This window comes from Panthera onca, chromosome D1 (assembly GCF_046562875.1).
Source record: "Panthera onca isolate mPanOnc1 chromosome D1, mPanOnc1 haplotype 2, whole genome shotgun sequence".
Taxonomy (NCBI): Eukaryota; Metazoa; Chordata; class Mammalia; order Carnivora; family Felidae; genus Panthera; species Panthera onca.
The window spans coordinates 100,120,957-100,144,550 of record NC_138348.1 but is presented as its reverse complement, the minus strand read 5'-3'; the positions used below and the strand labels follow the sequence as shown (position 1 = coordinate 100,144,550).

General features: G+C 53.7%; 1 protein-coding gene across 1 annotated transcript; it reads right to left on the bottom strand.

Annotated features, from left to right (window-relative positions):
* Positions 1-2,071: 2,071 nt before the first annotated feature.
* BACE1 (beta-secretase 1) lies at positions 2,072-22,694 on the bottom strand. The gene is made up of 9 exons (XM_060604849.3): positions 21,932-22,694; positions 8,780-8,868; positions 7,067-7,283; positions 6,420-6,557; positions 5,554-5,688; positions 4,483-4,584; positions 3,969-4,118; positions 3,547-3,718; positions 2,072-2,877 (listed from the first exon to the last, which is right to left on the bottom strand). The coding sequence occupies exons 1-9, from the start codon at positions 22,190-22,192 to the stop codon at positions 2,636-2,638; spliced, it is 1,506 nt and encodes a 501-aa protein (XP_060460832.1). The 5' UTR covers positions 22,193-22,694; the 3' UTR covers positions 2,072-2,635.
* Between the last annotated feature and the right edge of the window lie 900 nt (positions 22,695-23,594).

Here is a 23,594-nt window from a genome sequence, read left to right as displayed (position 1 = left end):
CTCTCATCAACGTTGCAGTGCCCTTTAGTCCACCAGCAATATTTTTCAGTATCCCCTAAAAATCTGGAAATTAGAAATGGGTATAGAAGCTATTCTCTTTTCCACAAATCTTTGAAGCCAAAGGAATATAGCGAGAAGAAAGGAGGAAGTGGTGGGGGCAGGGGTGGGGGGCTTACCTGCTTCCTAGTAAAAGCCCCTTGAAAACCAACTATAGCAGGATGACAAATGTTTTGGGGAGCTGTGTGTGGGAGTTGGGGCCTCATTGTTGCTCTTTTCTCTGTCTTGTTCAGAATCAATCAGAAAGCAACATTTAAGTTTTGGTCATCCTCGTTCTCCCTTTTCCCTCTGCCCACTGGCCTGCAGGGATAGAGGCCATGCAGACCAACGGGAAAGGCCTCGAATACAGTGAGTAGAGATGGGACAGTCACTTTTCAGGAGTTGACTTTAAAAATAGAGCTATATAATACATATTTTTTACAAGCAAGAAGCTGTTGTCAAGATTTTTTTTTTCCCACATTTAGAGTTAATAGTTTCAGGGTAGAAAGGAAGTAGCTATAAAAAGAAAAGTAAGTACAAGTTAAAAAAACAGGACATTGGGACCTCGTAATGAAGGGGTTGAGTTTTATGCCCTGGAAAGAGCTGGGAAAAGGCCAGTTTTCCCCAACATGGGAAGAAATTACAAAACAGAATGTGGCATTTTCATTACACGGTAGCAGTTCTGGAAGTTTATGTACACAGTAAGTTCCGAGCTGGAAACGGACAGTCTCCAGTCTTCCTGACCGTCTTTGTGGTGAGGGGGTGTTCCCAGTCAGCCAAAGCAGCACCAAGTACAAGGGGAATGAAGAGAGCCCAGATAAAGAACTGTGATTCAGTATTCTTGCTTTATTGGTTTATGGCTTGTGGGCAGCTGGCCGAGGCCAGGATCTCCAGAGGCCCTCCTTGTGTTTCCCTTTCCCTCATCAGGTAATTCCACACTCGGCAGGTGGGTCCCACACCTGGAAGCAGTGTGTCGACAAGACAGCAATAGGACCCAGTGGGTGAACCAGGGGATTTCAGGTCTTTCCATTAACACTGGTATCACAGTCGACTGTGTTAGAACTGATAGGGAGGAAATGAACTCGGTCCCCACTACCTAGCCCAAGAACCAGCCTGGGTCCCCAAGTACTATTATTAGGAGTGGGGGCGTAGAGAGGAGGATGGGGCGGAGGATGGCCTCCGGGAGCGGCTCGGGGGGTGAAGGAAGTGAGGAAGCCTTGAGGCTGCCAGCCTTTCCCCAGCAGCCTTGTTACTGAAGGCAGTAACGCTAGAGCCAGACAGCCCTGTGTTTGTGACACCAGGTATAGGATGCTAGTGCCACTGTCGGCCGCCTCAGCCAGGTTCACGGAGGGGACACCAGAGAGGGAGACAAGGCAACGAAACCGCTCTGTATCACGTGGAGCTCTTACTACTACTTTACAGCTGAACAGAAGAAGTCCAGGCAGAGGCGTAGGGCGTCCACCCTGTACCTGTTGAATGAATCTCGAGGGTTCTGCTTTCAAGGGTGAAGAGAGGTCTCCTGCCCATCCCTCTCGGCACCTCAGTTGCAGAGCTCCGGAGGGGTAGGGGTCTGGGGAGGGAGCGAACATGGAAGGGGAAGACGAAGCCCGGCCCTGCTACGTTTGCTGTATTCCAATTGCTGGCTGAGGGGGGCTGGGAAAGGTGAGTGGTACCCGTCGCATGTGGAGTAGAGGGTTCAGGTAGAGACGGAGTGGAATGAATAAGGTAGAAATTCATCTGTTAGATGGGACTTCTTAGTGGGCACTTTTCATTTAAGAGCTTTAAAAAGAGCTTTTCGGCTAGGTGAGCCCTTCTTCCCAACTCGCTTCTGGTCAGGCTACAACCACAGAAAAGAAAACGTTGGGTAGCAACACCCATCTTGCAAGATGGCCTTCTGTCTTGGAGATGCAGTCTGAGGCTGGGACTGGCGAGCGGCCGTGGTTCTGCCTTTTCTAGCTCTGATCCCAGCTGTTCCCTGTCTTTTGCGCTCCCCTCGTCTCCTCTTCCACCCGCCCCCGTTTGTACACATACTCAGTCTAATTACATTTTTGTTTAATTCAAGAGGCAATCTTTGTACCAATGTGAGGCTCGTTTATACGGTCCCTATCACTAAAGCAAACAGCAGACTGTGCATCCGTTCCTACTGACTTTGGCCAGCAGGGAAGCAAGAGTGGCCCTTTCTCTGCCAGGGCACCGCAGACACACACACACTGGGGCGACTCGGCTGTGATGCCACTACTTCTGGAACTAAGAAAAGAAGAATACTTTGGGTTGGAGAATCCAGAGGAATGGTGGGCAGAGGTTCAAGGCTGAAGTGTCAAGCAGCAGAACTTCCCAACTCAGGCTCGAGGTGACCGAGAATGATCCCGCCACCAGAGTACTGCTTTCTTCCCTCTCCTGTTTCCTGTAGGTGCAATCCCCGTCACCCACCTTGCCAGCTTTCCCTCCTTCTCTGTCAAGGCAGAGGCATTTGGTGGGCAGGGGAGGGTCTTGAGGGGTTCCGGCCACCGGTGCCATCTGCGTCTCCTGCTTGTGACCAAAGTGAACCACCACGTGTGGTCCGGGGGAATCTCTTGTCTTCCGCCCGTGGGCCTCCTCCTCACTTCAACAGGGAGATGTCGTCCGCAAAGTCATCGTGTTGATGGCGCAGGCAGCGGAGGCAGCGCCACTGGCACACCATGAGGCACAGTGGCAGCATGAAGAGGGCGCAGATGGCAGCCATGACGTAGGCTATGGTCATGAGGGTTGATTCATCTGTCTGTGGGATGTTGTAGCCACAGTCTTCCATGTCTGGGGTGACGAAAGGGCCTTCCACTGCTGCTGTCCTGAACTCATCATGCACTGGAGAGAGGGCACACGTCAGTGGGCGGCTCTCATCGTCACAGAGCAGTTTCGCTTATACAACAAAAAGAACTTCCCGATAGGCCTTGAAATTAGCCCCTGAGAAGGCTCTAGCATCTCCTTGCCTGGAGGTGTTTAGGGGCCAGACCGAAAGCCCTTGCTAGGGAGAGGCATGCCTCTCCTCCCCGCAGGCCAGTGGGAGCAACAGCCCTTTCCTGTATAAGCCTGCGGTAGGAATGGCGCCTGAAAGTCAGTCTTGTGAGTTGCCCAAAAGGCCAGCCCCACGTATACCTGGTAGACTCACCTCTTCGGCCGATACCCACTGGAAAGACCTGGCCACCGATCCTCAAGTAGCCGGCATTCAAGCTCATCACGTAGCAGCTGACCAGGTCACTGTAGGCTCAGCCTGCTGCCCTTGGAGTGAGAGCTTCCCAAGGGCCCGAGGCAGCCCTTGCTGTTGCGGTCTGCAGCAGAGGTCACCGACCCACGCAGGGCTCACCGTGCCAGGCAGCACAGAAAAAGCACAAGCACGCTAGCTTTTGCCCAACATGTTGGCTCTGCCTTGAGGCAACTGTTACTACCTCCCAGGCTGACAGAGGCCCAGGTATCCTAACTGCTGGACAGCGAGAACACGGACAGACCGACCCCACCCTCCTGCCTGGCTCTTACCGTGACAAGCACTGACAGCAAAGCCAATTCGTTTCCGGGCCCGATCAAAGACCACGTAGAAGCCCTCCATGATCACAGCTCCCATGACCGTGCCCGTGGAGGACTGTGAGATGGCGAACTTGTAGCAGTCGTCTTGGGACGTGGCCACGTCTTCCACTGGCCGCAGGTATTGCTGGGGACAAACAAGCAAAGAGGGAGAGGCTGTCTTCCTCACTCCAGCCCTCTCCCAGCCTCTGCGTTCCAGGTATCTGTGCCCTCGGGCTGCTCCTCCCTCTGCCATCCCTGAGCTCTGCGTGCTCCGTTTCTGCAAGAGCCCTCTTCCATGGGACGCTCCTCTACTTATTCTTCCACTTGCGAGAGGCCATGCCTGGTCCCTATCTCCCCGGCTGTACCGTGACCGGTTCCTGGGCTGGGGGACATACCTGTGGAAGGATGGTGATGCGGAAGGACTGATTGGTGACCTCACCCATTAGGTAGAGGGAGATGACTGGGAAAATGTTCCAAGGGGTGGTGCCTGCTTGCCAGCACACCAGCTGCTCCCCCAGCCAAAACCCGTCCGGAAACTTCTCCGTCTATGTGGGCGAGAAAGGGATAGTGATGGGGAAACTGCCTTCTTCTTCCAGCACCTCGCTTCTCCCGCTTTCACGTGACACTTCCCGGGCCCTGTATTTGCTTTTCTGTGGAATACCCGAGCTGGGGGAAGGCACGCTGAAACCCAAGAATCAGGGGAAGACAGAGGGAGGGCGAAGCCAACGCTTTGCACCAGGGGGACTGTGTGATGAGCTAACCGAGACCCAGGAAAGAGACTCGCTTTGAAGGCGTTTAAGTACAAGGATCTAAAGGTAGACGACTTGGCTCTTGTTGAGACCTGTGACCTCCACGGACTTCCTCGGACACCACGTCATCTCTCGTACCCCTGCCCTTAGTCCCACTGACCGAGGAGGCTGCCTTGATGGATTTAACGGCGGCTTCAAACACCTTCTTGGGCAAACGAAGGTTGGTGGTGCCACTGTCCACGATGCTCTTGTCGTAGTTGTACTAGGACGGGGAGAGAGGGTTGGAAGAGTCAAAAGCCTTTCTTGATGCCAGGCCCTGGACAGAATCGGAAGGGTGAATCTGACTGCTGGGGGGACATCCTGGCTTCGTACTTCTTAGGAGTAGATCCGTAGGCGAGTTGTTTAGCCTCTGTGCCTCAGTTTCCTCATCTTTAAAATGAGGATAATAATAGTACCTACCTCAAAGAGTTCTTTTAAGGATTAAATTAATACATTTGAAGCGCTTAGAATTGTGCCCGGCACATAGGAAGTATCCAGTAAATACTAACTCTTGTTATCTTGGGTGGGGCAGACGTTCTCCAGATCTTGAAAATAAAAATACCTTGTATAGTGCTTTTAACTTTTCGTAGTACTTTTATATCTGTTCTAATTTAACATCATTAAGGATCTAGATAAGGAAGACCCAAATGGTTTAGCTGCTATTTACTGAGTACTGCTATGTGCCAGGCCCTGGGAGAAACAATTTACCCATTTTTCTCTGTCTTCACCACAGTCTTTGCAAAGCTGTTTTTCCCTCTGTTTTGCAGATGAGGGGACTGAAACGCAAAATAGTAACTTGCCTGAGGGCACGTGGCTCGTAAAAGGCAAAGCTAGAAACCCAGGTTTTTCCAACTCCAAGCTGGACTCTTCTACTTACATCATATGAAGCTGCCTCACCAACAACTTGCCCAAGGCCATCAAGCAAGGTGGTGACTAGAGTCCAGACATGTTCTTTCCCTTCTTAGACCATAATCCACATGGTCCCCGTGAAAGTGCCCTGCCAGTCCCTAATCCCAAACTTCAGGTCCTGTCGTGTTACCGTTAAGCTCACGACGGTTCTAGGCTCAGCCCCCAACCCTTTCTGCAGGTCCCCTGTACCACTGCTGCGTCCTCCCAACCTCATAACTCAGGGTCTGACCTCATGCTACGTTGCCTCCCCCTTACCTCTCCCTGGTCCCCCTGGTGTCGTTACCTCCTTGCAGTCCATCTTCAGATCCTGCCCGTTGATCTCCACCCGCACAATGATCACCTCGTAGTACCACTCCCGCCGGATGGGTGTGTACCAGAGGCTGCCCGTGTACAGTGAGTGGTCGATACCCCCAATGATCTAGGGAGAAAAGGAGGCAGGTACTCGTGTCCCAGCGCAGAGGGACAGGATGTTACCCAGAGACAAAGCCACGGGAGCAGAGATTCCCTGGGCGGGGGGTGGGGGTGGGGGTGGGGGTGGCCAGGCCCTTTACAGGCCACCTTTCTCACCTTCCTGCTTCTCATCAATTCATGTCCCAAAGTGATTTGTAGTTTCTTAAATGTGTTAAGAATGTGTCCGGGGAAGATGTTACAGGACTTTAAATTATTTGTTTCAGAATCTTGCAGCCCTCAATATAAAGTTATTTAAACCTCAACTGGCACAATAAATGTTAAATGAATGATTATTTGCTTCTCTTACAAGTTTTATTTTCTCTGCTTGTTGGAGATGGAGAACCATTCACCAGTTATCCTAATTAATTAATAAATAGACTTTTAGACTCCTCACATCTCTGCCTTCTGATCATCAGACTAAATAAACTTAATTTGAGAGGTCTCATTTTCATTTCCTTTCAAGTTCCCTAACCATCTCATCCTTTCCAAGTTTACCATAGGCACCTGGAATCATTTCTGGACTAACGCAAGGAAGAAAAGGATGGAAAAAGAAAAACGGAGATGGGGAATACAAAGAGGTTTCTCTTGGTTCTGAGTAGTGGAGCCCAAGAGTGTGGTGGAGCCTTAGAGGGAGGGGAGGCAGGTGGTGCCCACCCCTCTGCCCAGTGCCCGACTGCCCCTCTCTGAGGATCTACTCACCATGCTCCCTCCAACTGAGGCCAGCACTTCTGACTGGTTGAGGGGAAAGCCGGCACCGCAGAGCTGCAGGGAGAAGAGGTTGGGAACGTGGGTCTGCTTTACCAGGGAGTCAAAGAACGGCTCCAGGGAGTCATCGGGCTGTGGAGACAAGGAGTGAATCCTCACACAGAGGCCGTAATGGAAAGAGCCCAGCTTCCTAAACTGGAAGGCCAAAGCAAAAACTTGGGGGATGTTCCTTGGGAAAGACTGTCTTGAAGTACTGAGATTTGGCAGAGAGAGGGTTAGCAAGAGACACTGGCAGTACAAACAGGAAAGATCTACAGAATCTTTGATCCCCACGTGCTTAACCCGTTTCAGATTTATGGGGCGGGGGGTGGCGGGGGGGAGGGCTGTCTTATTCCTAAGATCTTGGGAGTCGGTAGAAACCAGAGCCTACTCTTGGACCTGTCACAGTATCCCTCGCTATAGTTCTGCCTTCTACAGGGACAAGATTCAGATGGCCACCCCATCCCTGTGTTAACTAATCCTTCCAGCTGATTTGTTTCCCCCCCTCCGTCCTTTCCTCTTCTCTCCAAACCCATCCCTCTGTGGCATGCAGGGAGTGACACACAGACACAGTGCCCAGGGGTAGGCTTTGTTCCTCTCACCCTGGCAATTTCAGCATAGGCCAGCCCCAGGATGCCCTCCCAGTTGGAGCCATTGATGAAGAACTTGTCTGATTCAGTGATGGCGGCGATGTTGGCACGCACAGTGACGTTGGGGCCGTGGGGGATGCTCACCAGGTCGGTGCCCAGCTCTCCCTCCCACTTGCCCTGGGTGTAGGGCACATACACACCCTTCCGGAGGTCCCGGTACGTGCTGGACCTGTGGAAAGGAGGCAGAGATCTGTGGAGGCAGGACCACAACAAGTGGCATAGGGATCCAGCGTCTCCCCTACTCCCAGATGCCTCCCCTTATGTCCGAGGCATCGTACATAAGGTACTTTCAGACTGCTCAGCAGACCATCCCAGATCAGTCACCCAGATCAGAATGGAAAGCAACCTTGCAAACAGATGACGGGAGCTATTACTGGGGCTCACTCTCCTGTCTCCATAGCTCATACCCCTAGACCTTGAGCTCAGGCCCTGTGAGGAACAAGCCTAGGCTTTGTGTATTGTGCCCGCTGCTGCTGAGGGACAGCTAGTGGGCATCTCTTCCCCCACCCCCCAGCTCCATCAAGCTCCCAGAGAAAAGGAGCCTTTGACTCTTGCTGCCTTGGGACCCGGTGGTACCATCTGAGTGGCAGAGAACGTGCCAGGCGGGGTGAATGTGGAACCTCTCCGGCAAGTTCTTCCAAAGAAAGAATCGGCACAGCCCTCAGCAGAGCAGGTAAGTGAGTATTACACACCACTTGTGTGGAACGTGTTCATGAGCACGTGACCCCTCCCCCTGTGTTTCATCACGCCACTACCCCAGCCTTGTGTACGTGCTGGAGGGCAATGATGGGACTGGGACAAGGAGCGGGAATGAATTCCCTTTCGTGGATCCTGACCACGCCCCGTCCCTGACTGCTGTCTTCAGACAGGGAGGTTAAAGGTGAAGGAGCCTAAGAAGGCAGAAGATGCCGAAGGTGGCTTTGGCATCTGCCTAGAAGTCCGAGAATAGGATTAAAGGCTCTGCTTACAGATTTACACACACAGAGATGCCTCAGACATTAGATGTCCTCTCGCCGCTTCTTGCTTTTGCGCTAAGGAGGCTCCCACGTCATCCTTCTCTGCCTCTCACCTTAAAAACCCACATCGACCCTCCCTGCCACCAGCTAGCTACGTCCAGCCGCTGGAACTCTGGACGGTGCAGCGAGACATTATGGCTTTCAGTCCCTGATATGGGTCTGGGCAGTGGGGCTTATGGAAGGTTCTTCCTTCCCTCCCTTGAACCGTGCAGTACCACCAGGAGTAGCCCCCGGGCGGGAGCACAGTGAAGGGAGCCGTCACTGCAGCCTGCCCAGCCTGGACTGAGTGAGTCGGTGTTGCCAGAAACCTGAGAGCCACTGAAGGGACCGGGGTTGGGCAGGCTGGGATGACGTCTCCACGTCTCCCAATTCAGGCAGAGAGAAGAAGACTCTTGGGTTGGGAACTGGGGGGCTCCTCTGCTTCCTGCTTCCCTCCCCAAGGAGGCTGCCTTTGTCTCTGTACTGAAGCACTTCTTGGTGGTCCCTCGGCCTCCCTTTTCCCAGAGTAAACCCCCTCACATCCCCCCTCTCCACTCCTCTCTCTTGGAAAGGTTCCGAGGAGCTCATCTTTCTCCCCAAAGCCCTCCCCTGACCCTTCTGGACCCTGGATCGTTGGGAAGCGTTCTCTCTAGCCCTCCCCAGGACTCACAGCTGCCTCTGGTAGTAGCGGTGCAGGAAAGGGTGGGGGGAAGCCCCCACTGCAAAGTTACTGCTGCCCGTGTCCACCAGGATGTTGAGCTGTCAGAGAAAGGGGAGAGAAAGATGTCATCCACACGAGGCTCTGGGCTCGCCACCTCCTTTGTCCTTCACCCCACCGGCAATAGACTCTCCCTTTGGCAGGTCCCGGTGAAACTTCTACCATGGGGGACAGAACAGCCTGGCCCCTGCTACCACCATGACCACAGACGGAATATGGCCTCCTGTGCCATTCTCAGCCTGGCCTCGTGTCTGCTCCTGCCTCCTCCGTGGCATCCCAACATTTTCTGTGTTGCCAGAGCCACGTTATCTCTGTGGTTTTCATTCCTCTTGGTCTCTACTGTCAGACTGCCCTTACCCACTTCGTGTGCCTATCTGGTCGTGTCTGCAGAGCTTGCCCCTTCCCTCCTTTTCCAGTCCTCCTAGGGAGCAGATCACCCAGCAGGCGGCTGGGCTCACATCCCCGTGCAGCCCAGAAATGCTATTCTAGGAGCTGGCACGGGCGAGGGAAGCTGCGGGGACCAGGACGGCGTGTTGGTGCCCACATGTTTCTGACCCTGCCTGCCAGAATGTGGCTCCCCAAGAAGGGCTCCCCTCCTGTGTCCGAGGTGACACAGGCCTAGGAGTCCTGCTATCAGAAATAGTAGGGAGCCAGGAGCCCACGCCGACATCCCGGTAAAAACCCATCTTGTCAGGGCCCTGGGTTTTGGCTAAATGAATACAGACAGGTGTCTTCTTGGTGTGCAGCTCCTTCTAGTGTTTCTACTTTTCTCAACCCTCCTTTCTCCTTTGGCAGCCTGATCCGTCCCTCAGTCAGTCCAGAGCCACATCTTGAATATCTTAACTGTATCCTCACAGGCAAAGAGAGGCAACGCCTCTGTCCTCAGAAGCACGGTTCCCCAAGAACTGACCCTCTTTTGCTGACTTTTCATGCCCATCTCCTCTTCTCCCCTGACCTCAGGGCTCTGTCATTCCCGTGTCCTCTCTCCTCAGTGCGGTGAAGTCAGCTGACCTCAGTTGTGGTGCAGGCTCTGACCTTGTCACCTTGGGCAAGTCCCCGTGCTCCTCTTGGCTTCAGTTTCCTCCTCTGCCAGATCCTCTGGCTCCTTCCTGCTCTCAGTGGTCCTTGTGGCTCCGCTGACTGCACCTCCCCAGCACCTGCTTAGGTCTCCTGGCCTCCCCGTGTCCCCAAAGACCCTTCTCTAGGGCTGTCTGTCCCCCCCCCCCCCAACGCCCTCTGACCCTGCCTCCGCCCTCCTTCCCAGCCCCTTCTCCCCCCTGGTTCCCATTTCCCACCCCTGCCCTTCCTCCCCCACCTCTCCCCCAGCCCTCTCCAGGGTCTCTGGGCAGCCGCCGCAGGCTCCAGATGCTGTGCTTTCAGAATCAATAGAGCTGGAGGCACAGCAGTTCAGATTTCAGTCAACCAGGTTAATGATTAAAAAGGCTTCTCCCCACCTACTCCCTGGAGCCCCTCCCCCACCCGCTAGGACTCTGCTCCCAGGCACTAGGGTTGGCCTCATTCTTAGGGATCCCTATTATCACTGGGCCCCAAAGAAGGGTCCCCATAGCTGTGCAAGAGAGGGCTCCCTGGAATGTGTGCCTGGCTGGCTCTAGGAAACCGGCCACCTGGGCTCTTCTTCCTGAGGTCCCAGCTGGTCCAGGCCTCCCCCTCTACTCTCCCCTCCTGAGAACCTCTCCCTCCCTAACCAGGAGGCCCAGTCACTCTTGTCCTTCTGGGCCCAGCCTTTCTCCCCGTCTGAGGAAGGCCCCTCCCTTCCACCTCAAAGGGGGTCAAGCCCAGAGCCCGATGACCCCCACCCACTCCCACACTAGGAATTCGGGCCACCACAGCCCCGTCCGCCACCTGCTCTCCATCCGCCACAAAAAATGGGAAACCAACGTAAATGGCCGAGATTCCCTCCTGAGCAAACGTCCAACTATCTGCTCTTTGCCAAGCGCTCCTGGCTTCTGAGAGGAGCGGTTCTTGGTCCCGCCCTCCCAACACTTCTCACTCGAGCCCCAGAGCAGACTCTCTCTCTTTCCTGCTCCCTGTGGAGGGCTCTCACGGGGCAGGCGCTTCAGGCAGCAGAGCCACCACCCGGGATGCAACAGGGCAGGTAAGGGCAGCCTGGAAGAGGCAGGTTGGAGCGAAGGGGTTTCCAGCGGTCACACCTCCAGAGCGAGGCCTCGCCTCTTACTGCCCCGGCACAGAGGCCGAGGCCGGCAGATGAGACCTCCCTGACCCCCACAGCCAGTCACCGCCACCTGCCCGCTGCTGCGCCCACCTGTGCTTCCCCTCGGCTGCCCCTGCCCGGCTCCCCGCCTCTCCCTCGGGTACGTTCGCCCTCGTACAACCACCCCAACCCCAGTCTGGGTTCCTCCCATTGACATTTACAACTGCTGGAGTTTCTCCATTAAAAAAAAAAAACCTTCCTCAATCTCACATCCACCTCCAGCCACCATCCCCTCCCTCACAACCCAAGTTTGCAGCCAAGCTGTCTTCTTTCTTCACCTCCCACTCGTTCCTCAACCCATCCTAAAACGGGTCCTCCTCTGCCCCTCCCTCCACTACAGAACAGCCCTTACTACAGCCGGCAAAGGTTTCAAATACAAAAGACGTGTTTCACATCCGTGCCCATCTGACTGTGAGGACTTGCTTCTCCCTCCTAGACACACTCTTCCCTGCCACCCCGTCCCGTGAGTGTCCTCCCCATCTCTGACCAGATCTCCTCTGGTCCGCTCTGCAGGCTCACTTCTCAAGGCTCGGGCTCTGGCCCTCTTCCTCTCAGGCCCTACCCTCCCTCTGCCACCTCCCCTGTGGCCACAGCTCCAAGTATCACCTCTGCCCCCGAGCTGATAGCCCGAAGCCCTTTCCTCCCCTTTGAGCTCCAGAAGCACATAAGCAACGTCCTCAAAGTCACCTCAAGTTCAGGATGGCTAAAACTGACCTTCCACGGTCCCACCCGTTCGTCTCTCCTCAGCCTTCCCCGTGTCAGTGGATGGCGTCACCATCCATCTGTTCTCTCTCTAAGTCAGCAACTGGGGGGGGGACATCCTAACACCTTCCTCTTCTTCACATCTCCATCCGATGCATCAAGTCCTGTCCAATTAACCTTCTCAAAAGTCTCTGGAATTTACTCATTTCTCGCCACCTCCCTTGCCACCCTTGGGCCAAGCTTTCATCACCTCATTCTGGAATATCACAATAGCTTCTCAACTGGTTTTGGCATATTCGCCCTGGACCTCTCCAACCTGTCTCTGCACTATGGCTAGGGTGGTCTTTTCCAAGTGCAGATTTGACTATGTTGCCCTCCCACGTCAATCGATTCCCCCTGCTATGAAAATAAAAAATGTAAGCTTTCACATTTCCTGCAGGGCCCTTCCTTGTCCGGCCCTGCCTGCACAGCCAGCCTCGTTTGTCCTGTACTTCCCAGCCCCTGGCCCGCTAGCTCATTGGAGGGCCTCAAACCAGCCACGGTCCTCCCCTCGAAGACAGACGCGAAGGTCCTTCACTGTGCCCAGACATTTTCCTTCTCGCTGGCAAGTCTGTCTACTCATCTGTCATCCCGCAGTCCGAGCTCAGAAGGGACTACCTCCTCGCGGGGAAAGACCAGGTCATTGTCTCTTATTAAAATGCCTCCCTAGAACGTGTCACTCTGTCACGTCACATTGAATCTCACCTCCCTTGTATCTAATTTTTCAAAAAATCCGCATCGTGTCCCTAATGGGTATCACGGTACCTGGCAATAAGTAGTTCTTGAATTAACGTTAAAGGAAAGAAAAGGGGAAAGAGCTACTCTATCCTGTTTTTTGGATGACGGAGAGAGCCCTCAGTGGCTCCCCAGCTGTGGGTGTTTGTAGGTGTAGCTTGAGCTCAGACCCGTCTTCCTCTCACCGGCCCCCAGGTTTGACTTGGGATACAAGTGGTAGTAGCCTGGGGTCCTGGAGCCATCTTCTTCCCCAACCCTTGGGGCAGGCTGACCCAGGAGTCTCTGTAGCTATTATATTTTAGATTCCCAGGAGATCACAGCCTGGGGTCAGGGCTAGGTCACTGCCAATCACTTAACAAACAAATGCTCCCCCACCCCATCACCGGGGCCTCTGAGGGAAGGCAGCTTCATGGAAGTGCTAACAAGCCCCACAGGGAGAGGCACACCTGCCCATTTCACTCTGCAGGCCAGGCTCCCCAAGAGGAGTTTTCAGCCAAAGACCTTGGGTGATGAGATAGATATGGAGCCGGTGGGTTCTTTGTTCTCCAAATCTCACCTGTCTTGGCCCCAGCCCTCAGCAGACAGGGATAGCTTAGATTCTTCTGGATGAAAAGAGCCTTCAGGGGTCATCTGTCCATCAGCCTAGACAGATTCTGAAAGGCCAACTCTGAAAGGTCTCTGGTTACTAAGATCTACAACCTGGTCTGGTAGTCTATCCCAGGGCCCTAGGAGGGAGCTTTAACTCGAATTCTTCCTATCAAAGAGGAAGTCTCTTTCCTTGTGTGTGTGCCTCTACTCTTGTCTAATAAGCCTTTTAGCAAAAGCTGGGATTGGAAGGCTTTCTCCCATTTTACAGAGAAGGAAACCGGCACCTGGAGCGAGTGGGCAATTTGACCCATCTAACGCAATAAGCCACAAAGCTAGACAAGAACCCCTTGGTTCTGACCAACTCCATGTCTGGTGTTTCATTTCTTGACCTTCCCGTCTTTCATTTGGAGAGGAAGTAGATGGTAGGTTGCTACACTGATCAATCACGCTTTCCTGTATCCATGTCTTTGTGTGATCCCCTGTGACATCGACTCGAGGCTTGGCCATGTGATTGCTGTAACCAGTGGAGCGTCAGTAAGGGGGGAAAGCAGAGGCCTGATAAGGGCCTGTGCACTGGGGAATGTGCACCGGCCTCTTGGAATGCCTCCCTGATATTGTATGTGGAGAAGCTCCGTCTTGTCTCCTTGAAGATGAAAGACTTCATGGAGAGGGAGGTCCAGCAGGCCCAGCTTTGTCCGGCCCCCCGCTGACCCACCTGCTGAACGCAGCCACGTGAGTGAGTCCGGGTAAAACCTGGAGAAGAGCCACTAGCGAACCCACGGAATCCTGACAAACAAAATGGCTCTTGTTTTCAGCCACCATGTTTTGGAGTAGTTTGTTACACAGCATCAGATAACAGATCCACTATCTGAATTAAATCCCGAAAACCCCGTCCTCGGGGGCATCTCACCAACCATAGGTCAACCCTGATGAACATTTCTTGTCACTTGTTCCCCCCACCCCCCCACCATGCTTCTCAAATGCATCATGATCTCAAATGCACGATGGCCTCTGCACTTCCGCATATCCTGTTTCCTAGGCCTAGAACATTCTCTCCATGTTTTGTCTAATTTCTCTTTGTCTTTCAAGGCACAGTGTAAATATCCTTTCTCCCAAAGGTCTTGCCATGATGCCCTCAGCCAAGGTAAGGCTCCTTCTCTTGCAGGTCCTCAGTAACACCGGTGCTTACTTGTGTATCACTCATCTTATCTCATGTCTGCCTCCCACACTATGAGCTCTGCACAAGGGTGGGGAGCACTTCTGTATCCTTATCATCATATTCTTCCCTAGCGCTCAGCAGGTGCTCCATAACGACTTTTTTCCACAATGACAGTAATTGCCTCATTTCCTGTAGTTCTCTGTGACCCTACAGACTCTTGCTATTAATTCTCAGCCCCGGGGTCCTTGCAGGGGTGATTTCAGCCTGGTACCATGAATGGTGACAGTGACCGGGGATGCCCACTATATCCATGAAATTGACTAGATTATCTACCCAGGTTCTTAGAGCAATGGTAGTGACTTCAGGACTCGGTCCTAGACCTTTGAGTCAGCTTCGTCTGCTTTCCTGAGGGGACATTCCCAGACCCGAGCTTGCCCAAGGCTGAGAAAAGGGGGCAAGGAAGGACAAGAGGAGCCTAACGTCAGCAGCTGGCAGTGGCCGAGGGCCAACAGAGCACACAGCTCCTGCCCCCAACCGAGTCCAGCGATTGGATCCTGTCCAAGTTCCCTCCGCCTTGACCAAATCAGCTGATCCACTGGAAATTCTTTCCCTAGACATACCCTTGCTTTCCATTTCTCTCTCCAGGCTGAAGCTGATAATCGATACCTGGGAGCAGGCAGCCTGCCGGGTACCACTTACCCTACCTTGGGCTGTTTTTTTGTTTTTTGGTTTTTTTTTTAGAGGAATCCAAAGGTGGCTGGGTCACCCCAAACCTTATCTAGTGCACCTTTCTCCCTTTAGACAGGATGTTCCATTTCCCCCAGGGTCAAACCCAACTCAACTAATATTTATCAAGGCTTCCTATTCAGCGAGATGATGGATGCGAACGGTCAAAAAATGTACATGTCTGTTCTTAAAGAACAGATCTAAGACAATGGTTTTTCAAACTTTTTTTTTTTTTTTAAGCAGCAGAACTCTTTTCCAACTTTATGCAGGATCTCAATATACCAAAGAGAAAAAAATAAGAATTGTTCTTTGGGAGGGAGAGGTTTACTTCCTTTGTCCCTCTCACCTCCTGTGGTGGTTCTTGAGGCAGCTCTTGAACACCTCCAGCATCCACAGAACCCACCTGGAAACCTGCTGGTCTGGGAGGGATCATAGCAGCTATTGGCTACCTGCTTTTCATTGGCAGACAGTAAGTCCTTCCTACCGTCTAATCATGTCCTGCCCACAGGTGACAGTTGCTTTCATCTTCTCTTGGTCTGTCCTCAGTTGAAAATACAGCTGATCTCTGGCATAAGCCCACTTTGCCCCAGGGCACCTGGGTCATGCTCAGTACAGGCTTGTTTGTTTGAGCCATTGGGAGATGCTGTGGTTCACGCCTTGAGCTATTTGGCAAGAGCTCCACAGGCACTGGGAAAGAATTGGTGGGGTTCACCAGCCCCGAGAGGCCAATGCGGTCTGGACCCGGGGGTTACAGCGGGCAGTAGAGAGAGTAGCCACAGGTTGGTACAGTCCAGGAGACCTGGTGAAAGAGGACAGGCTGGGGTGGCAGGGGCAGGGAGCTCCGTGGCTTTGTCAGAGTCTGTGGGGAAAAAGACCAAGGAGTCCTAGCTCCCCCATGTCAGCCCTTAAGACTACTGATTCGCCATTCCCCTAGAGGGAGCACCTCCGCCCTCTCAGGATTCACTGGCTGCAGCACCTGAGGATGTGGCAGAAGGGCATCAGTGAATGTTTCCCAGCCCTCTGGGCCCATCCTGCCAGAGGCGGCTCAGGGCAGTTCCAGGACCAGGAAAATGGTCTGGCTCCCGCCTAGAATTCTCCACTGCCCAGGCCCCCAAGAGACATGTTCCCAGCAGAGAAGATAGTTGTCTGGTAGGGGAGCTTCCCTGAGACATGTTTCTCTTCCTGGATTTGCAACCAGAATTTTCTGCTTAGATCTTTTTTAGAGACACCCAAGAAGGGTTCCTGACAGTCTTTCCCCTACCCCCCACCTGCAGCTAAACTCTTTCTTTCCTGACCTGGGGAGGCAGAGGAGGAGAAGTGTGTGAAATGAGTGTGAGGGTCCCAGCAAAGCCCTCTTATGCAGCCTGAAGCCAGTTGTGGTCTCAGGGACTGGGTGGAAACTTAGAAGTGGGATCTTGTCTAATCTTGCCTTGTCTAATTTGGATGGTGGTTCTTTGAGACCAATGTTTTTCAACCTTTTTAGTACTGGAAGGAAGGAAGGAAGGAAGGAAGGAAGGAAGGAAGGAAGGAAGATGGAGGAAGGAGGAAGGGAAGGATTGTTCTGGAATTCCACTGTATAAAACCAAGAAAAGCTCATTTAGGAGCAGGGAGAAGGGGGGAGGGTTTGGTGATGGGAGGGGTGAAAGGTCCAAAGTCTTTACCTCTTACCTTTCTCCTAACCTTCTCCTTCATCCTTGAGTCCCTTTATAGAATCTCACAAATCACAGTTTGAAAACCATTTTAGGGAGGGGAGGTGGAAAACCATTTGACCCTTCTTGGTTTCTGAGACCCTGAACCCTCATGGTTTTCTACTTCTCTGATCTCTATTTCTATTGCTCCCTTGAGCTCCAGTCTACGTTCAATATTCTTGTCCTAGTCATTTCTCTCCCCCGTTTTCCCTCCGTTGTCTCAAAGAACAAGTTTGCTAACTTGGCTTCCAGACCACCTCTCTGCAGGTGACTCCTGAGTCTACCTGTCCGGTCATAACCCCTCACCTGGTTTCCAGATCCCCATGCTCAGCTGGTTGCTAGATTCATCAATAAGAATGGTCTACCGGCATCTCGGAGGCAACCACACGTCTTAGACTGGAGAACACTGGAAAGAACCCAGGATTTGGACTTGGAGTCCAAAGACCTGGATTTGAAACTTGGCTGTGTCTTCCTTAGCGGAGTCTCTTTGGACAAACCACTTAGTCTGTCTGAGCCTTAGTTTCCTCACCCCCCAAATGAACATGCTAGTACTTCTCCCTTGCAATGAAAGCAGGATCATAAACGTGGAATTTTGATGAACTATATTGTGCTTTAAAGTTTGCTCCTTTTGCTGTGTTCCCTGACGCCACAGAGAGGTCACAGGGAAGGGAATCTCGTCTCTTCCCTCTCCCTCCCCAGGAGCAGAGAACACCTGCTTGAACTGACACGTGAATGCTGGATCTCTGAGGACTTCTTTCTATCCTTGCTGCCACCGGCGTCTTTCAGGCCCTCGTGTCTGACTGAGGGCCTCGCCTCAGGCTCTAGACTATCCCGCTATGCTCCACACTGGAGTTGTTTTCCTAGAACCCACACCACACTGGACCACTCCCCTTCTCATATACTCAAGAGGACTCCCGACTGCCTGCAAAGCACAACCCAACCTCCACTCAGCCTCACAGCGCCCCTGCCATACAACTTTCAGCTTCTCAGCCCAGCTCATCGCCTCTCTCCACGAAGCGTCCCCCCACCCGCCCCCCGCCACCCCATCTCCAAATAGCAAAGCCTTCTCATCTTTCTAGGCCATACTCAAATGCTCCCTTTTCCAGCAAGCCTTTCCCAACACCCTGTCAGTAGTAGCCGCTTCTTTCTTTGCACCTTCTATGCCTCCCTGCTCTTCTCTTTGTACCAAATGCGTTCGGTCTCATATGCTGTTTAGCTGTTTATATGTCTGTGTCTCACACTGGACTGCAAGTTCTCCAAGGGCTAAGACCATGACATTATTTTTCTCTTCTGCTCACAGTAGGTGCTCAAGAAACATTTGTTAAACTGCACTGACTACCACCAGATCTCAATCCTCACAAGTATTATCCTGGGCTTGGACACTGATGCTCATCCCATTATAATGAGATGATATCCTTTCACTTAAGCGAAAAGGATGAATGGGCTTCTTTCTCCACAGGCTCCTGTTCTGTACTTATAAGCACCCATCGAGAGTTCTATTAGTCTGTCCTACACTTTATTCACTCACTCAATGTTTTTTAGGTGCACGTTCTGCATCTGGCACTATCATAGATATTAGATAAGAGAAATAAGACATTGCAAAAAAAAAATTTTTTTTCCCAGAAGACCTTGTCCTCAAGAGCTTGATGTTCTGAGGGGGAAACAAACACAAAAACGCCATAATATGTTCTTATAAGTGTAACGAGGGAGACAGGAGAGGGTGTCCCGGCAGAATGAAAAGAAATGGTCATGCTAAGCCCTCTCTTCTCCCCCAAGATACCCGGCCAGGTGGCATGGCAGAGCAGAAAGATCCAGGTGAGAGAGGGTCTCAGCTTACTGGCCTGTCTTCTGGCCAATTGTTTAAATTTTCAGTCCCCATTTCTTTTGCTGGAACTTGTGAGTGATAGGACCATTTTTATATGTTGCAGGAAGGACTGTAAAGAACAAAATAACCTATACAGAATATATTTGAAAACTTTACATAAACTACAACCATAAAGACAAGTGTACATTTGTCCACCGTTACTGAATAAACCAGCCCCTCCTGCCCACCTTCCTGGTCCCTCAAATGGTCTCGTATCCTCCCAGATCAGAATCCTGAAATCACCCCTGATGTCTTCTTCCTCACCCTTCATGCCAGTGTCACCAAGCCCTGTTCAGCTGTCCTGGAATGTCCCTGCATCCTGGTCTTCTCTTCCCTTTCCACCTTATCATGGCCCCATGCTGCCCTTGCCACAGTGCCTCACACCCAGACTGTTGTGACAGAGCCTCCTGCCCTTGTACCTCTCAGTTCTATTCTTCCTAAAATTCAGATGTCTCTTCCTAAAAGATCGCTTTTTCTATGTCATCCCCCTGTACAAATAAACTCAAGCTTCCCCCTATATCTGCAGACTGAAGTCTAAACCTTATAGCTTCATGTTGAAGGCTTTTGGCAATTCGGCTCTATCCTATTTACCCAAATCTGTAGCATTAACCAGACTGGCTTTTCACTGCCTCCTGAACAAACATGCATGAGCCCAGACACACGTCTCATTTTCTCATTCGTTGCGGCTTCTTCTGGTCTCAGGGACCCAGGCTAAGGATGGGAAGAAGTGGACATTCAAGTTAAGTGCAGTTACAGTTGTGTGGGACAGGTACCATTTCCCCACCGGGAACAGCTTCCCCTCTCCTAGCCATCCTTCAAGACCATGCTCACAGCACACCTCCTCCAGGAGGCTTTCCTTGATTTTACCTCCTGAACACCTAAAGCACTCACTCTTCGAACTACTGCGGATCAGTGCTTCTCGAGCTTGAGCCAGGGCCCCTGAAATTCCAACTCAGTAAGTCTGGGGTGGGACCAGAGAAGTTATGTTTGTAATAGGTTCTGGTGGCAAAGGTCTCAGTGCTGCTTTGAATTACCTCGTACTGGCACTTACGCTTTCACTCTCTATACTCCTCGTGGGCAGAAAACCTATCCCCTGTCTCCCTGAGAATCAGCTCTCAACCCCCCCACCTAATCACCTGGCATATGGAAAGTGCTCCCCAAGTCCCACTTCTCCTTGTTCAGAGCACCCCGCCAACCACATTCTCATCTGCTCACAACAGCCCCACCAGGCGAGGGGAAAGGGCCTCCTTCTCGAAACTGCTGGGGAGGGAATCAAAGTCACCACAGAGCACAGACTGGCTGGCATTGGCTCGTGTTCACAGCCATAGGGCAACCCAGAGTCTCTCTAACTGTGGGCTCCCCGGCAATGGTTCCTTGGGCCGGTGTTCAACTGTAGGCCCACTTTCCCTTTCTAGGAAGGAGGGGGAAGGAACTGACATTCGTCGGGCAATTACTCTCTGCCAATTTCTGGACTGGGGGATGTACACACTATCTCAGGGGGCCGGGGAAGTACAGTAACTGGTCCCTCAGTCCTGTGTGTGTAAAATATGGTGGCCCAGAGCTCCCAAGTTCTTGTGCTTCCTTGCATAGCACAGAAGAGAGAGATGTGGCCAGAGAAGTTAGCAGAAAGTGACTTCTATTTACTGGAGGTCACCTGTGTCCGCGTGCATTGTCCAAGGTGATTTCCCCTACAAGGTCCCATTTAACCCTTGCAAAGGGGATCTCCTTTCACCCGTTTTGAAGAACAAGGCAATAGCCTCAGAGAGGTTGCTTAATTTGCCCCAGGACACCCAACTGAGAAAAGGAAAAGCTGCCGGCTATACGGCTGGAATTCCTGGTCTGTCTGGTGGATCCAAAGCCCCCTCCGTCCTGTGCCCATGCCCCAGGCTGTAACAGGGCTTGCACAGCGTATCAGTAGCAGATCAGGGAGTGGGTTGCAGGTCTCTACACCCCCCCTGCTACCTGAGAGTACCTGCCCAGGCTGCTAGGGGCCTATCCTCACACGGATTTGAGACTGTTTCTGGGGAAGCTTTCATGCACCGGAAAGAGAAGGGGTCCGTAGGGGAGACCGGAGCCTTGGATGAGCGGGGGAGGTAGGACGTAGGCCTGGGTGGCAGGGACCTAGGAAGAATTGCTTCCATCAGGTAACTGGGGGGCAGAGGTTTGCGTCTCTCCCAGATCCAGTGTAAGAGCTGTCTGAGAAGTTCAAGAGAAGTGTGGCTGTTCCCTCTAAACACACTCCCACCTTCACGGACCCTCCCAAGGACGGGCCTCCCGACAACGGATCCCACAGATCCGGGGGGAGGGGGGTGCCTCACAGAAATGTGCAGGCTCGGATTCAAGGTGACACACACCAGCACATGCAGAACCATCCCGCCACCCGTGCCCAGGCCCACCCCCGGAGGAGGCAAATGTGCACAGAGGGCAGCAGCCACGACACCCCACCCACACAGGCACAGAAGGTGCATCCTCCCCCAGCCACCTTGGAGGTGCCGCGAAGGACTGGAAGGATGGGGAGAGCTGGCAGTGTTTTCTCCACCGCCGCCGCCGGGCTGCCTTCACCCCTCCTCCCGCGCCTATCAGCTTGTGGAAGGAGTGTCATTCTTAGAAGGGGGCTCTGGCTCCAGGGCTGCGGTTTGTCCTTTCCCCTGGCTCGGTTCAGTCCCCTCTGGCCTGTGCTGCGCGTGGCTTTGGGGGGAGGAGGAGGGGCCGGAGTGCAGGAAGCACAGGGGGAAGGGGAGGGAGGGCCTGGGGAAGCCAGAGTCTGTCTGGGGCTTCTGAGCTGGAGTGGCAGTCAGGAGGAGCTGGGAAACCCCGCTTTGCTGTCCCTGTGGCTGCCCAGACTTTGGGAGCAAGGGGTTTATTCAGCTCGTGTCAGGGTTCCTGGGTCCTCAAGGTGCTGGGAACCATGGTCAGAACCCCAGGTTCCCAGAACACCAGAGGAGGGGAGAGGGTCGGGTGACCAAGATCCAGAGTGCTGGGGTGGGGAGACTCAGGCTTGGCAGGGCTGACACCTGTTCACAGCGTCCCTATTGCCTGGACCCTTCCCCGGGCCAGCCCCCCCACCCCCCCCCCCGCCCCCGAGTCTTTCTCTTGCCCCAAATCCTTACTGAGGAGTGTGCATGTGGGATTGGGGGCGAGGGGAAGACAGTCAGATGAGGGAGGCCGGGGAAGCCTGTGAGGGGAGGGGAGGTGGGAAAGGGGAACTTCGGGGTGACTGCTGCCAATAGGATCCCAGAGGGAATATCTGGGGGGAGGTCCCTCCTGCCCACACCATCCGGCCCATTTTAGCGGGGCCCAGCATGCTGCACCCCCCTCTCTCCCCTCTGCTCCTGCAGGGAGGAGGGGAGGGCTGGCCTGGAGCCCTTACCGTCTGTGGGGGGCTGCCCACGGTCATCTCCACGTAGTAGCCCTGACCGGACTTGCCCCTCAGGTTGTCCACCATCTCCACAAAGCTGCCCCTCCGGCCCGGCTCCTCTTGTTCCTCGTCGGTCTCCCGGGGCAGCCGCAGCCCCAGGGGGGCCCCCCCTAGCCCGCTTCGCAGGGGCAGCCGGATGCCAGGCTGGGTGCAGCGGGCAGGCAGCATTCCCGAGCTCATCCACAGCAGGAGCCAGGGCAGTGTTTGGGCCATGGTGGGCCTGGCCTTTGGGGCCCTCTGGGCTCACCCTGGGACCACGTCCGGCTCTGTTGCCTGCCCCCAACTCCGGGTGCTGGTGGTGGCTGCTCAGGAGAGGGAGCTGCGAGGCATCGGGGCTCCAGAGCCTGCAGGCCCCTCGGCCGGCCCCCCGGCGCCGTGTGTGGGGGGATCGGGCAGGAGAAATCCGCAGATGGAGAGAGGAGGAGACGGATCCGAAGCCGGCTACATCTGGCCAGCGGCGCCCAGCCTCAGCAGAGGTCTGGGAGAGGACGGCTCAGGCTCGGCGGGAGGCGGGGAGGGGCGGGCATGGCAGGTCGGCGGCCGCTGGCTTCTCGGTCCTCCCCCTGGGTGGGCGGCGGGGCAAGGCTCAGGGGGCTCCGGGGGCGCCCGCAGCTGCGTGTGCTGCTCAGGCCACCATAATCCGGCTCTCAGCTCCCAGGCAGCCCGGGGAGGCGGAAAGACTTGTGGCGGCGGCTGTCAAAGCCAAAGGGTTTTCACTCTTCCCTGGGACCGCTGGGAAGTGTAGTCTTCCCATGGCTGGCAGCCCAGCTTCCGGGGTTGGTGAGGGGTCTGGGATGCCCTCTGCCGAGATGGAGTCCACCCTGCAGGACCCTGGCAGGGCGGGCCGGAGGGACCATCTCGAGAGAGCGAGAGCGGCGGCAGACTTCGCAGTCCGTCAGTCCTTCATTCTGCATTTATTGAGCGCCCACTGCATGCCAGACGTTCTTCCAGGCACTGGGGCTACACAGAGAAATAAAATGCACGTGCACCATACAAACTGATGTGGCATTAATGAATAGGGATTTGGGGGGTACCTCTGGGGGATCTGGGTGACTCGGTGGGAGGAGGTGGTGTTTGATTCGCACTGTAAAGAACGGGTGGGATTTCCACAGGCAGATACTGCGGGAGAAAGAGGAAGGGGGGTAGACGGATATTCTAGGCAGCCAGCTGCATAAACAAGGTCCAAAGGGGAAAGCACAGGGGCACTTTGTCTCCACTGGAGCCTGCAGGCTGTGGTCTTCTCTCACCTGAATCTTGTTGTGCCTTTGATATTCTACCTGCCCTCACCTCCACCCCAGAGGCTGTGAATCCCCAAGATCCTCCTGATTTCTGTGCTGTCAGACTCAGGGTAAATGGCCACTGTCAGCTTCCGAGTGTTACCGCTCCAAGGGGTGTCTGTATATTGACTGGTCAGAGCCGAAAACAAAAATCTTCATAGCCCTGATAGCTTCATGGAGAAAAGCTATATGATTACATCAACATATTATTTAACAAGTGTGGAAAGCTGTTGTTAAAATTCAGTAGTTATGATAAAAGCGAAGGTGGAACTTCTTAAACACGATGACAGAAAATCGTAGAAAACATGAGAGGGACGGGCTGAAACTATCCGCGTCAA